The following is a 14,095-nucleotide window of genomic DNA, read 5'->3' on the forward strand; positions in this document are numbered from 1 at the left end:
AACGTTAAATGTAAGACCAAGGGCTCGAGCCCCCTGGCATAACAAGTGTAAGACTTGGGTTCGTATCCCATGACACATAGCAACAAGTTCAAGCGTAAGACCAGTTGGGTGAAAGTATCATTGGCTTCAACAACAAAACAAAGAAAATTGATGAAAGGCAAGTATGACATGATGTATGACATAATTTATGATTTATGATGTTTTCATGCTAGATGTACCAATATGTATATGAGTTTGAATGGAACAGAACATATACATATCGTTATAGCTAAATTGCATAGATGATTTATATGGAATTTCATACTACACGCACCAATATGCGTATGAGATTGAATGTAACAGAACATATGTATACAGTTACGGCTAGAGTGCATATAATAATTTATAAGGGTTCATGCTTAGATGTACTTAGATATTTGTATTTATCGAAGGTTTGTAAATACTCGTATCTGCTTAGACGTATCTATACGCTTGTATTTTTCAAAATTTTGGAAAGCTTGTATACGAGTATGACTGAGTCACTTGATATATGTATAATGTGTGTATTAAGTAGTAAGAATTGTCTTGTCTCAAAGTTCCAGTGTTTACCATATCAGCTACAAAACATTTTTAAAGGGAAATTTGCACTAATATTAGTTGTTATAGTAAACGTAAGATAGAAAGGAAAAGCGTTGGCTCATTGTAAAAACTTAGTGAGTTTTATAGTATTGAGTTTGTGTACTCATACTTCCACCTATGCAGACGTGGCTACTACCATGATCGTGTAGATGTTGATGCTTTGGATGCAGGTACCGTAAACGTTGACAAGGACCTTGTGGCATTGTATTTGGGATACTACGATTGAAGCTCTTCACGACGGTCGTATGTGTTGGATTAGTGATAGTTTATCTTTTGTATTGACTTTATATATGCCTTGTGTTGCATGTGAGATCTTTTTGTATGGCAGTTATTTTGATGTAAAATTATTTGATTAAGCTTTAATCAGATAGACAGTTAAATAGTTCTAATGTTGTAATTACTTTACTTTGAAGTTATGATAGAAGTTTCGTTGCTACTTTGTACCTGATATACAGAGTTACATTTATACAGCAGAACATATACAACATAATCAGGATAGTGGAAAGCACATCTATAGACAGAACTGTTAATTACACAAAAAGAGCTATACATAAATCTATCTGTTTATAGCTTAACAATATATTAATTACAACTGAAAAGAATGGCTATTACATTCCATATACAAAATATACAAAAGAATGGACATCCCATGGTCCAATACATTACAACTGTCGCGTCGAGCTTCGGTCGTAATATCCCATGTACAACGCTACGAGGTCATCATCCACATCTGATGTACCTGCAGCCAAAGGAAGATTATCTATACGATTGTGGTGTTAGCCACATCCGTATAGGTAAAAGTATGAGTTTACTACCACCATAGTGGTATAAACCGAGGTCTCAGCAGTATAAAACTCACTAAATTTTCGCAAAGAACCGACCTTTCCTTTTATCATTCGTTTACAATAACAACTACCATTTTTAGTTATGAAATCCTTTCCTTGAAAACGTATTGTAGCTGATAAGGTAAATACCGATATTTCAGATAACTCATGAAAGCTTATTTCATAATGAGTTTTGTAATAATTTATTTACTAAGTCATAGGCTTACTCAGTGTTCTCATTTATCTTGAACCCCTACCTGTATGTTGATATATATATATATATATCTTAGGTTGACCTTGGTTAGAATTGGGAAGTTCGCAAGGATGAACACGCCGAGTGATCAAGTCATTCTTGAATATTAGATTAAATACTAAGAAGATGAAAAAGAAAAAAAAACCATTCATCTCTTTTACACGTTCAAAATGGGGAAAAAAATTACTCCAATGAAACAACATTCATCTATTTACACGTAGTTCAAAATGGGGGAAAACAATAAATGCTCAGAAGATGAATATGTTCAATTCTTAAAACAAGGCAATGTAAGAAACCAAATTAAAAACTGATTGAAGGTTTAGATTTATTTTCAGAACGAAAAAGTTTTAAAGAGATTTTACAATAGAAGAAAGTGTTCCAATTGACATATTAAATAATAATAAAAAAAATGAATTAATTCTTTTCCAAATGCATGCATCTCTTATAGAATTTTATTGACACTACCTATTACAGTTGCTTTTACAGAAAGAATTTTTTCAAAATTAAAATTTATAAAATGCTACTCTAAGATCAACAATGTCACTAGAAAGATTAAATGAATTAACCATATTATCAATGAAAAATGAGATGTTAGAAAAAATTGAATATAAAAACTTAATTAGTAATTTTGAATTCTAAAAAGTCAGAAGAAAAATTTCTAGATAAAAACATAATATTAATACTTAAATAAATATTAGTTAATTGATGTTTAAATATAAGAAAATTGTCTCACTTAAATTTGTCGCTTTAGGCCTCAAAATGTATAGAATCGGCCTTGTAACAAATGTACTTCATATACATACGTATTACGTTTTTTTTTTTTTTCTTCAAAAACATAAAAAGAAGAGCACGAGAAAGGTTTTAGAAAATGAGACAAGTAAAAATGACCGTCCAAATAACTTAAATATGCAAATTGATATGAAAATCAAACAATTGAAATTTACCATTTTTTGTATAGTCTTGAGATCCTTCACGGGTCTTCCAAGGCGGAACACTTGCTCAACGTCAATCCTTTACTTCCTTTCTAAAACCGATCAAGCAAGAGAACGACGGTCCAAAACAAGTCGTACTGAAGTTGATAACATGGGCTACTCGTTCACGTAAAACGATGACACCTTCAACCCGTCAATTGCGGTATCCAGAAAGCCACTTAAGTCACTGGCGGCTAACGGAGCGAGATAGAAACGGGCCAATTTAGGACCAAATAGGATGTGTCCAACTGCTGCCCTTTAACAATGCGCATAACAGTGCTGAAATTTTCGTTTATCCAATCCATATCCCTGAATGGTTAGAATCTTTAGCAATTTGCTGTAAATATTACGGGAAGCATATTGTGAGAATATCTACCGTCCAAATTGCTATATATCTCAATTCGACCCTACCAATCTAAAAAAGAAATTAAACTGATGTGTTTAAAATGTAAGAAAACTTTATATATATATATATGGGAGATGATACACTCACAACCCCTACCCAACTCCTACACAACTCCCACTCACATGTGTGTGGGTCCCATACACATGGATCCTACACACATGTGAGTGAGGGTTGTATGAGAGTTGGGTGGAGATTGTAAGGCAAGCATTTCCCTATATATATATATATATATATATATATATATATATATATATATATGTTCAATGGGACAAAGTGTTCATTCAAATTAGGTCGGAGGAAATTCTTTCAATTAAGTTTATCAAAGTGTTCATCATGCATGAATTATAAAAGCGGCATGCATCCAAAGTAATAATTTTCAATCTTGGTGGAATCTCCATAGCAAGACCGATTGAGCGCATAAACTTTGGTAATGTTTTGACTTTGAGATGTGTAAATGCAGCCAGTGTAGAACGAGACATTGTTATGAACACCATTAAATTAAGTATGTTTGAATAATTTTATTCTTCACACCCATTTTATCACATTGCACACATAATGGGTGACATGGCATAAGTTAACTGCCCACTTAAAAAGACAACTTTCTACTACCTCCATTTAGCTCATGCCAGGCCATTAGTGTGTGGTGTGATAAAATGGGTGTGAAATATAGCATTACTCTATGTTTTCATTCATTTGTTTCTTCAAATAAAGCTTTTTTCACTCACAACAAACCCAACTAACCAGCACACTGCTGCCACATGCAGATTACATCCCTAGCATCCAAATCAAGTTCTGCTATATTGAAGCTAATTTTGTGGCAGATTCCCTAACTTTGATCCATTATTGAATACCACTTCTATTTGTATATAACGATCGATTTATCCTAAAAACTGAAAACAAAAGGGAAACTTTAAAACACATTAAACACAAACACTTGAACACCATGCACAATAAATCTGAGGGGGGACTAAACTGCATGCAGGACAGATGGGCAGCAGACTAATCCCTTTTCCTGTCTCAATCCTCTTATTTGTCAATAGGAATCATTCTGCCATTGGATTCCTTGGAAGATTGGTTATCTAAATTCAAACTAACAGTTCTATAATCTGTGTTATCCTTTAAAAAGGATTCAATAACCTACTGAAACTAGGAATAAAAGTTAGACTTGTACTAGGAAAACAAATACAACTAGACCTAAGAAAATAAAATAGAATCCGACTCCTTTTGGGAATAAATCAGAATCTTACATAACTTGGAATATTTTCATTATTAAGCTAATAACCCAATGGAAGTAACTTCCTTATTAAAATAGCTACTCTAATAACTTAGGGGTCACGTTTCCAACCTAGGGCTGACGTCCACCATTCTCATTGCATAGTTCTCTCACAACATGGAGTAATATTAGCTTTTTCATTAACTCTGGAAAATTTCATTATGATATCTTATAGCAGAACCTGTTTTCTACCATTTATTTCAGATGTTTTCCATAGGTAATTATTACAATAGTATCTAGTGGCTTGAAAAAAAAAAGGAAAAAAAAGAAAAAAAACAGAAAAACAAAAAAGCATCTAGTGGCTAAGTAGAAGGTGATGGACACCCCAAAAGGGAAAAAGAAAATCGATGAGATTATTAACATTTGAAGTATAGTGGAAGTTGTTCTTTTGACCCTACTGAATTTCCTATTACAATCTATAAGGATATCTTTATGACATCATATATTACCTGTACCAATAGTTAATCAGTCCTTTTTCAACTTTTTAAAGCAATCAGCCTTCCTCCCCAAACTCCTTAGTGAATCTCTCATGCACCTCAAGGTCCGCTTTACTTACAGTTGGCTTCTGTCTAGTGAGCACTTTATCAAAATCTGTTCTTGTGATTGGTGGTGGCTGGATCTGTCAATTCATCAATTCACAGAAACAGTTACATTCAAGCCATTAGAGAAATGGATGAATGAAGCTAGAAAAGTGCAACTCAAATCAATTTTCCTCCAAAGAGTCTGCCTATTTTAGTGGCAGAGAAAATCAGCAAAAATCAAAAATCAAAAAACATCAATGCTATTGAATGAAGTATATATCAGGTGGCATGCTCTTTTATCTTTTACATAAAACCTATTTTCTAGAAAATGTCTAACTGCAAGAGTAAAAGGCACTATCTACATCTTCACAAATTCTATATACTGCTACTCTGGACCAACATGATTATCGTACTCAGTTTTTAGAATAATTTCTTAACTTGAACTTCATGTAGTATCCAATGAAAACCATGAGTCTCCAAAATGTTTCCGAATCCATACCTTTGAAGCTAGGCCTTGGGCATCAAGTTCCAGCAAGGTAATCTGAACAGCTCCTGGTTGAGTAGGTTCACAAGGGATCCACATGCCATTAGAGGTATTTGTGAAGAATTTAGCATCACTGGTTTTACGAACAGGTTCAAATAGAACATCCTTAACCTATCAAAAGAGAGTAGGCAGCAGCTGCCAGTTTTCAGCCATTAAATCACGGAGACATGCTGCCACCTAATATAAAACTGACACTTACACAAACTGATATATCTGAACCTGAAAACCCTTCTGTTTTGTAGGCCAAATGCTCAAAATCACTTTCAGTTAAGTTATGAGGAGTGTCCCCAAGATGCACCTGCTCAAATAAAAAAATCCATGTGAGGATAATAAACAAAATTTATAAGCTACAAATGCATCAGTCAAAATGAGTCTATAACTGTATTGCTCTGATTCTCATGATGCAGTGCATTACGAAAACCACAATACCTTAAACATGTGCTGCCTTGCCTTCAAATCTGGGAGAGGGATATATATTCGCTTATCAAAACGACGCCGGATGGCCTGCGTTTAGTTTGCATTAGCCTCAAGGCTCTCAACCACAAAGCAATCAATATCATAACCATAACCCACAAGGTCTGAAGGATGAGACTTCTCTCACCTGATCCAAAGCGTAAGGTGTATTTGTTGCTGCAAGAACCAGAACTTTCTCATCACCACGGCCTACACCCTGAAATAAATTGAGGAAAATTTCCATTTCAAGATTACAAGTGGATTCATGGAAGGAATCCATCAATGTTTACCTAAAAAGTCTCATTGCAGGCAAAAGAGATAAGAGAAAGAATTATGAAAAAGTATAAACAAAAATTAAGAACTAATGAGGTTAAAAGATAATAGTAATAGGGAACAAGAGGAAGGAGCTGTTGGACTTAAGACGATGCACACAACGAAATGCAACAAAAAGTAGGAGTTTGATCACTAGTAATTACAAATGTTAGCAATTTACACTAATAAGATGGAAAAGATAAATAAATAAATAATCCTCATGCCAGAATTTAGGAGAGCATAATAAGAACACCAGAAAACTTAATGACACCTGCTTCTGATATGGGCAACAGCCCAAGGGCAATTAAAATGACTGTATGGGTATTGTCCTGCACCCAGTCACCATTATTTACTCCATTTCCCTGAATCCTCTACACAATTATCAAGACAACAAAATATGTAACATCCCAAAGGTTCAGCCATATATTACGAGACTTCAAAGAAAAAGATGAACTGGAAACCTTGTAACAAACTTGACAATTACACCCCAACAAGGCCGAGGCACCAATGTATAGGAGAAAACCATCAGACCAAAATATAGCCAGAAACTTTGCTTGCTTGCATATTTCACATTTCCCCTTTTCTTCAAGAAGGATACATCAAGATTGTGGAAAATCTTCAGGTATTTCTCTTTTAAGATCTGATCCTGTTTCTAATGTCTGTTGAGAAGATCTGGCCCAGTCTCTTGAAGAAGCTAGCTATCTTAGCTGATTAGAAGTTTCAGCTAAGCTTAGACACCTAAAACTTAGGCCGCCCATACTAAACATATCGATTTAGAATTTCCATAAATTAGTAAATTCCATTTTTAAGTAAAACTAATATTCAAGTATATATGTGGCAACTCACATCATGAAATGCAAAAATTTGTACCAAACAGAACAGGGTAGGTCATAAACTGGACTCAGTTAGTTACAAACTCACTAGCTCCCAATCTTAATCTAAAAGTTGTAATCAAGATTTAAATAGAAGATACAGTTCTGATCATTATTAAAAGAAAACATTTAGAAATAAGACTAGCAAAAATACTCTATCTGGTGAAATTCAGTTGTGGTTTACTATCATGGTTTTACAACTATTGAGTGAGAGATTCATGATCAAAACAAATTCTAAGTAGAAACTCAGCAGCAAATAGAAATCATCTAAGCCATGAAAGCACATAGTTCAACATTTTTTAACCCTAGTTATTTCTTTGAAGTTGGACATGTGTTTGAAATTCAACTTATTTGAACATCCAAAACTTATATTGCTAAAAACCAAACTCACAAATACTCCCTAAACTCAATAACCAGTGTGGAAGTTTTATAAGCATGTGATAAGTTAACACCTTACATAAAACTAGCTTGATTCTTTAATCTAAAAGATCTACACGCATATATTATCTTCATCACCTTCATAAAAGCATTTATTGCCATAATATATTAAAGGTCTATAATTTGTTTTATTGCCTGAAAGTAATTGTCAATATAGAGGCCTATGTTGTGTATGTGTGTGTGTGTGTGTGTATATATATATATATATATATATATATATATATATATATATATATATATATATCATAAAACCATTGAAAAAAAAAATTGAAATAGAATGAGAAAAAAAAAAATGCAAAACTCCAATTTATTTTACTGTAATTTTATGAAGACCATGGTTTTGTTCACAAATGTAAAGAGAAGCCAAGCAATTTTAGCTCCAAAAATCTCTGCAAACCTATACAAGGTCCTTCCTTCCAGTAAAAAGACAGATACAAGCAAAGCTAGGGGTACAAAAACAATAATTGGATCACTTGGAAAGGTCACTGATTAAGGGAAGGTGTGGAAAGAGAAAGGTTGGAGAGAGAGAACCAGGTGATATAGAAGAGAACCAAATGAAGCACACCTAAAGATTCAACCAGAAGAAAGTGTGCCAACTGCCAAGAAGTTGTCTGTTTGATATTAAAAACAAAGTTCACAAAGGGTTGAAAAAAGGAAAGCATCATGCATAGGCTTGCATCATGGAACGGCCGTAACTTAGTTTCCTCTTTCCATATTACATAAATTACCAAACCCAGGTCTAAGCATGTCAATGATAATATTATGTATGAAGCTTCAAAAGCATGCTTATCCACTTACTGTGAATTCAAACTACCTGCATCTGTACAAGCAATTCTGTTTTGATACGTCGAGATGCTTCACTCTCATTGCCTTCACCCCGTTGGCCACATAAGGAATCAATTTCATCGATGAAGATTATGGAAGGAGCACTATCACGAGCCATTTGGAAAAGATTTGAGACTAGCTTTTCACTTTCGCCCATCCATTTTGAAACAAGGTCTGATGAAGAAACACTGGGTATGGACAGCATCTAGCACTTGTCAATGTTGGCATTCCACCCATATAGAGACATTAGAAAGAAAATACATCTACATCCATGGGGAATCTCTACATGAGAATGTAATAAATGTACCCCTAAACTAGAAAGTTGAATCAATGGAAGCAGAATGGGACGTATATAAATGGACTCGAAAATCCAAATGCAGAGTCCATATTAGTTCAAGCAACTTAATTCAATAATGTGGCAATTGCAATGAAAAGCATATGAAGCAGTCAACCGCCCAACATCGAATTAATATATATATATATATTACATAAGTACATGACAAATACAAAATATTAAAAACTCAAGAATGTCCATGCTTACTTCAAATAATCTTAAATATCAGTAAGAACATAATCAATCCAAATTTCAAAACTTTTTCTCTCTCATCTCAATTATTGGAAACCAGTATTCAAACTCCTCGTATTTATTAATGTTCTTATAATTCAATCTGATGAATGTGCAAAGTCATGGCCCATTGACTACCATCTTCTTGACTTCCACTCATACAATGATCTGAGAAATAAAGATTTAAGTAGATTGTAGAACACTCTACCCCAATTTTTTTTTTAAGTACATAGAACATTTCATCACTATTAAAAGTATACTTCTCTCTTTCCTTCCACATAGCCCTCATTATAGATAGAGTAGCATGTCATACTGATCCATTACTATGCCTAAGGAACAAAGTTTTCCAACAAAAAAACAAATCAATAACCTTCAAAGGTATGCCCCATTGACCACCAATTAAAGAGAAGGAGAAAGATCACAAATCCCGGGCAATAGAGCAATGAAGCAATATGAATACCATGCCAATTGCAGAAAGAAGCAGAGGAGAAGAAACAAAATCTCCAATCTCCATAAATTTCCTTTATTAGTTTAATATTACTTAAAATATCATCTTTCAAAAGTATAAACAAGAGAAGGAACAAAGGAAATCTTTGAAATGCAAAAATTTGTGTATTTTTTATAACAAGTAATCGTATTTTATTTTTACTTAAAAATAAAAAATAAACTGTACTTGGAATGAAAGTGTACCACATTTTGGATCAAATGATCACAGAATGTAGTTCACAAGGGTAGTAGTGTCTTATGGTAACTATACATCAAGAATGAACCTATAACTACAGTACCATTCCTTTCTCTCCATATACTCTACATCGAGCACAACAGGGCCATCCTCCCACATCTAGAACTGAGTGGCTACCTAGCTAACCACGCCAACAATCTTAACACCTGTACCACCCTTGTAGGCATAACCTAGTTGACTCCAAATAGGGTAAATATCGCACTCCATAATTCTCTTGCCACTTCGCAATGGAGTAAAAGAAGATCAATAGATTCTCCGCTCCTCCTACACCTACAATACCATTCCACCAATATGACTCCTCTCTTTCTCAGATTATCTAATGTCAAAATCTTCCCATGAGTTGCTGTCCACACAAAAAAAACTCACTCTCAGGGGGGCTTTAGAAATACTCCAAGGAAAAGAACCCCTTGAAGTAGATAATTCATGAAAAAACGACCTCACCTCAAAGGTCTTCCTCATTGAAGGACTCTACCGAATACAATCCTCACTTCCTTGTCTCCATCTCAATGAATATAACACACCAAAAAATGCAAGCACCAAATCTACCTCCCAATCTTGGACAGAACGGACAAAAGACACATTCCATTGAATAACTCCATTGGAAGACATCATGTTATCCCCAACCCACGCCTCTTTACAATGAGCAATACTAAATACCTCCGGAAAAGCTTCCTTCAATGGCTGATCCCCACACCAAACATCATGCCAGAAGTGAATCCTTGATCCATCTCCCACTTCATATCTGATATATCTCGAGAAAACATCCCACCCCCACCTAATATGTTTCCACACTCCAAAACCAAAAGGCCCCGCTACCTCCTTAGAACGCCAACCACCACTCAAACTATCATATTTTGCTTCCACAACCACCCGCCATAACGCCTCCCTCTCTGTAGCAAAACGCCAAAACCATTTACCCAACAATGCTTGATTAAACTTAATCAAATTTCTGACTCTCAAACCACCATATTGTAGAGGAAGACAAATTGTTGGCATTGTCGACCGATTAACTAAATGGAATTTAAACTCCTCCTTCATACCTCCCCATAAAAAATCTCGTTGCAATTTCTCAATCCTATTTGCCACACCCAAAGGAATAGGAAACAAAGATAGAGAATAAGTGGTTAAATTGGATAAAGTACTTTTGATCAATGTCGACCTCCCTTCCTTCGACAAATCTAGCCTCTTCCAGCCCGCCAAACGCCTTGCTTATTTTAAAAATATTAGAATTATAAAAATACCAAAAACATGAAGAAGAACTAAGGCACTTGCTTTGGCGAAACCATTTTCTTGGATGTCTATACGCTTTCCAATTAACCGTTGGGGATCCTCCTACTATCTTGGATGGTCATTGTGAATTATTAGCTGTCAATGGGCCATAAAACCAGGTAACTTTACAAGTACTATTCTTCCAAATATTAGTCAATTACTTCTCAATGCATTGCTTAATTTAAACTATCAAAACGGAAATGGTGAAATATTATCAAAAACCAGGCATGAAAGGTCAAGTGATCCTTAGATATAGAAAATAAGAAATTAGGTATCAAAACTCAGAAAATGAAAAGAAGAACTAAGCTAGATGATTATGTAGACTTCATTTGAGGGTAATTGGAAACATCTCTGTGGGCCGAGAAGAAAGGGGGCGCAGTGGGAAAAGGATTGTAATATGAGATATGCAAAAGGTCAACCTCCTTCAAATATACTTTCCTCTAAAAGACTATTTCTTCTATCTACTACTTTAGTCCAGCTACTTGCTATGTATTGGTAAAAATAGTACCTGAAGAAAGTTGAGTCTGCTTCTGTTGCAACGGCCTTTGCTAAATAGGACTTCCCTGTTCCAGGTGGACCATAAAGTAGAAAAGCCCTCCATGGTCGTCTCTTCCCTGAACAAGAGACCAAATGAGTTTTTTCCCCTCTCTTTGCTAGATCAGATCAAATGCAACTTTTAACAGCAAAAGGTATCATACAAGACACAATATTTACATTAGTGATTATGAAGGAAATAATACAGAAAATAGCATGTAAGTACATTGCTAGTTTTTTCATCACTCTTTTAGATTCACTCAATCCTAATCCTAGAAAGTTCACATCCCACCTTCCAATAGAAAATCCAAATCAACTTCGCTATGAATTTCTAATCTTCCATTGACATAAATTTCGCTTCCAAGCAGACAAGTAGACAAAAAACAGTGAATGCGAAACCCCTATGCCTTATTTATAGGTGCGAATTCCGCAGGGGGGGGGGGGGGGGGGGGTGGGGGGTGGGGATCATTAACTCTTAGAACGAAACTTGATATGCAAATAGTTTTTCGAATGGCTCTTAAAGCTCATAATAATTCTTGTAATTTTCTTACTATGTATCTGTACAATTGGAAGATAGACTAATCAGATGATCAAACAATCAATGAAGCAATGACAAATATAACTCTTAAAATGGTCCTTTCTACCAGTTCTGACTTGGCCGCTTCTGTCAAGATCAGGATAAGGCCAATACTCTGAGCAATGACAGGTATTTAAACACTTTCACAGCACAAAGAATTGTAATGCCTTACTGTTATACACAAACCCTCCTTTTGCTGGTTTGGGTCCTTTTTTTTCCCCTTTTTTTTAGGAAAATAGAATTCAGAACTTAGAAGGATACCAATCTTTTAATGAATTCAACTGAAAGAAGGGAGAGAGCAATTGTTGATTGTACTATATGACTTCTCCACAAACATTTTCATTTGTTTCTAGTAGGTTTGTATAATTTATGCGTACAGTTTCCATAGCAGCTTTAAAGAAACGAGAATTACTAGAAACTGAAAGTCAGAAATTGCAGGACACATTCTTTTGCTAATTTATTGACTTGCATTTATGGTACAAGTGGGATGTTTTCATAAGGATAAAGTTTTACTATAAACCCAACCACTCTTATTAACATTGAAAGAATACCAAGGTTCGACCAGAAAACGAAAGCAGATAAGCCAAAACTTAAAACATAATTATTAAGGAACTAACCAGTAAAAAACTGGGGAAACTTAACAGGCAGTATGACAGCCTCTTGCAATGCCTGTTTGGCACTCTCAAGACCAGCCACATCACTCCACTTCACATTCGGTTTCTCCCTAATTATCGCAGAATCAAGGCCAGCCCTGAGCTTTGCTTGCTCCGGATCGTTCCCTTCTTTCCCTTCTCCACCCTTTGACTTTGTCCTTGGTTGCGTAGCAGCTGCTGCATCACCATTAGGCCCATTTCCTCCACAATCAAGAATGGCCCTTAGCTCCTCTGCCCTCCTCAAATATTCCATAAATTTCTGAGTAATCGCTTCCTTTATCTTCGGATTCTTCTCGTACTTCAAATGGGTCCTGAAGTACTCTAATGCATTCATATAGAGGGGAAATGCCTTACTATAGTTTCCAGCGTCATCTTCTTGAACTGCTTGCTTCACATACGCTATTGCATGCTCCTTAAAATTGCTATACATCTTTTCCTTACAACAAATGCATAGAAATGAAATCCACAAAACAGAACCTTCAAGACACCACTCCCTCCCCCTAGAAACTGAAATCCAATACTAAGCTCAGAGCATTTCAACCATTTATTTTTCAGTTGTAATATTTATATGCAATCAAAGCCCCAAAATTTATTCTATTCAATCAGAATTCAAAAACCCAATTCTCAAATGTTCTGCTTAACCTTCCAAGACTGATGAAGTTTCAAATGCAATCACGCACTTTTAACTTCAAATTCAATCAAGAGAGCAACAGCCCAATACACCTCAGATTTTTTTATTATACTTGCACAGAACAATGAACCTGAAAAACGAGAATAAAATCAAAATGGTTCAAATCAATCAAAGACTAAATAGCCCAATACTCAAAATCCATTGCTTCATTTATTTCTTGTTCTTATGAGATTATTAATAGGCCATTTAAACAATTAAACCCTTTCAATTTATACAGAAATGAAAAATACAATTCTAAGAATTTGTCGATATAAATGATAGTGATATCCTAAAATCCTTAATTTGTAAGCTTGGACTTGAAGATTAATGAACAGAAAATTCCCATTACAGACCTTAAATTCGAGCTTTTATGGCTCGTGATCGATCGGGCAAAAGAGTTGGTAGGTGCCAAGAAACCTTGTCCTTCCTGATCCTCTCTCTCTTGTGCTCTGCGGTTTTACATGAAATTTCTAACCAATGGGTGCAATTGCGGTCTCTTTCACAGCCTGACTTCAAACAATTTCTATTTTCTAGCATGAGAAGCTTTTTTTTTTCGAACGGTTCTAGCATGAGAAGCTTATGGTCAGTTTTGGGTGAATTTTTGAATCAGAATTTAAGTTTTTACTCTGTATGTAAATGTTTTTAAAAAATATTTGAATAAAATATGAATTATTTAGAGAAAGTTGAATAAAATATGATTTATTTTTAAAAAAATTAAATAAAATATAATTTATCTTTGAAAAAAATAAAATCAAAATCATACTTTGTTTCTAAA

General features: G+C 34.8%; 1 protein-coding gene across 5 annotated transcripts; it reads right to left on the reverse strand.

Moving 5' to 3' along the window:
* Window positions 1-1,211: 1,211 nt before the first annotated feature.
* LOC133880066 (protein SUPPRESSOR OF K(+) TRANSPORT GROWTH DEFECT 1-like) lies at window positions 1,212-13,889 on the reverse strand. 5 transcript variants are annotated; one of them, XR_009902179.1, is made up of 11 exons: window positions 13,674-13,878; window positions 12,615-13,411; window positions 11,395-11,500; window positions 8,300-8,498; window positions 6,012-6,080; window positions 5,840-5,914; window positions 5,610-5,708; window positions 5,366-5,521; window positions 4,795-4,964; window positions 2,640-2,975; window positions 1,212-1,378 (listed from the first exon to the last, which is right to left on the reverse strand). XR_009902179.1 is itself a non-coding variant. In XM_062318941.1 (10 exons), the coding sequence occupies exons 3-10, from the start codon at window positions 13,078-13,080 to the stop codon at window positions 4,839-4,841; spliced, it is 1,296 nt and encodes a 431-aa protein (XP_062174925.1). In that variant the 5' UTR covers window positions 13,081-13,157; window positions 13,293-13,411; window positions 13,674-13,878; the 3' UTR covers window positions 4,464-4,838. The 5 variants fall into 5 exon arrangements, 3 of the variants coding, with proteins under 3 accessions (XP_062174925.1, XP_062174926.1, XP_062174924.1); XM_062318941.1 differs by lacking the exons at window positions 1,212-1,378; window positions 2,640-2,975 and having other exon boundaries at window positions 4,464-4,964; window positions 12,615-13,157; window positions 13,293-13,411; XM_062318942.1 differs by lacking the exons at window positions 1,212-1,378; window positions 2,640-2,975 and having other exon boundaries at window positions 4,464-4,964; window positions 12,615-13,157.
* Between the last annotated feature and the right edge of the window lie 206 nt (window positions 13,890-14,095).

Source organism: Alnus glutinosa, chromosome 10 (assembly GCF_958979055.1).
Source record: "Alnus glutinosa chromosome 10, dhAlnGlut1.1, whole genome shotgun sequence".
In the NCBI taxonomy this organism is placed as follows: domain Eukaryota; kingdom Viridiplantae; phylum Streptophyta; class Magnoliopsida; order Fagales; family Betulaceae; genus Alnus; species Alnus glutinosa.

Excerpts from the sequence above, each read along its gene's own strand:
- LOC133880066 (XM_062318942.1), bottom strand. The coding sequence starts at position 13,080 with ATGTATAGCAATTTTAAGGAGCATGCAATAGCGTATGTGAAGCAAGCA. Across the intron at positions 6,081-8,299 it reads AATTGCTTGTACAGATGCAG|GGTGTAGGCCGTGGTGATGA; the intron begins GTAGTTTGAATT and ends AATTTATTTCAG. Across the intron at positions 5,709-5,839 it reads CAAGGCAGCACATGTTTAAG|GTGCATCTTGGGGACACTCC; the intron begins GTATTGTGGTTT and ends TTATTTGAGCAG.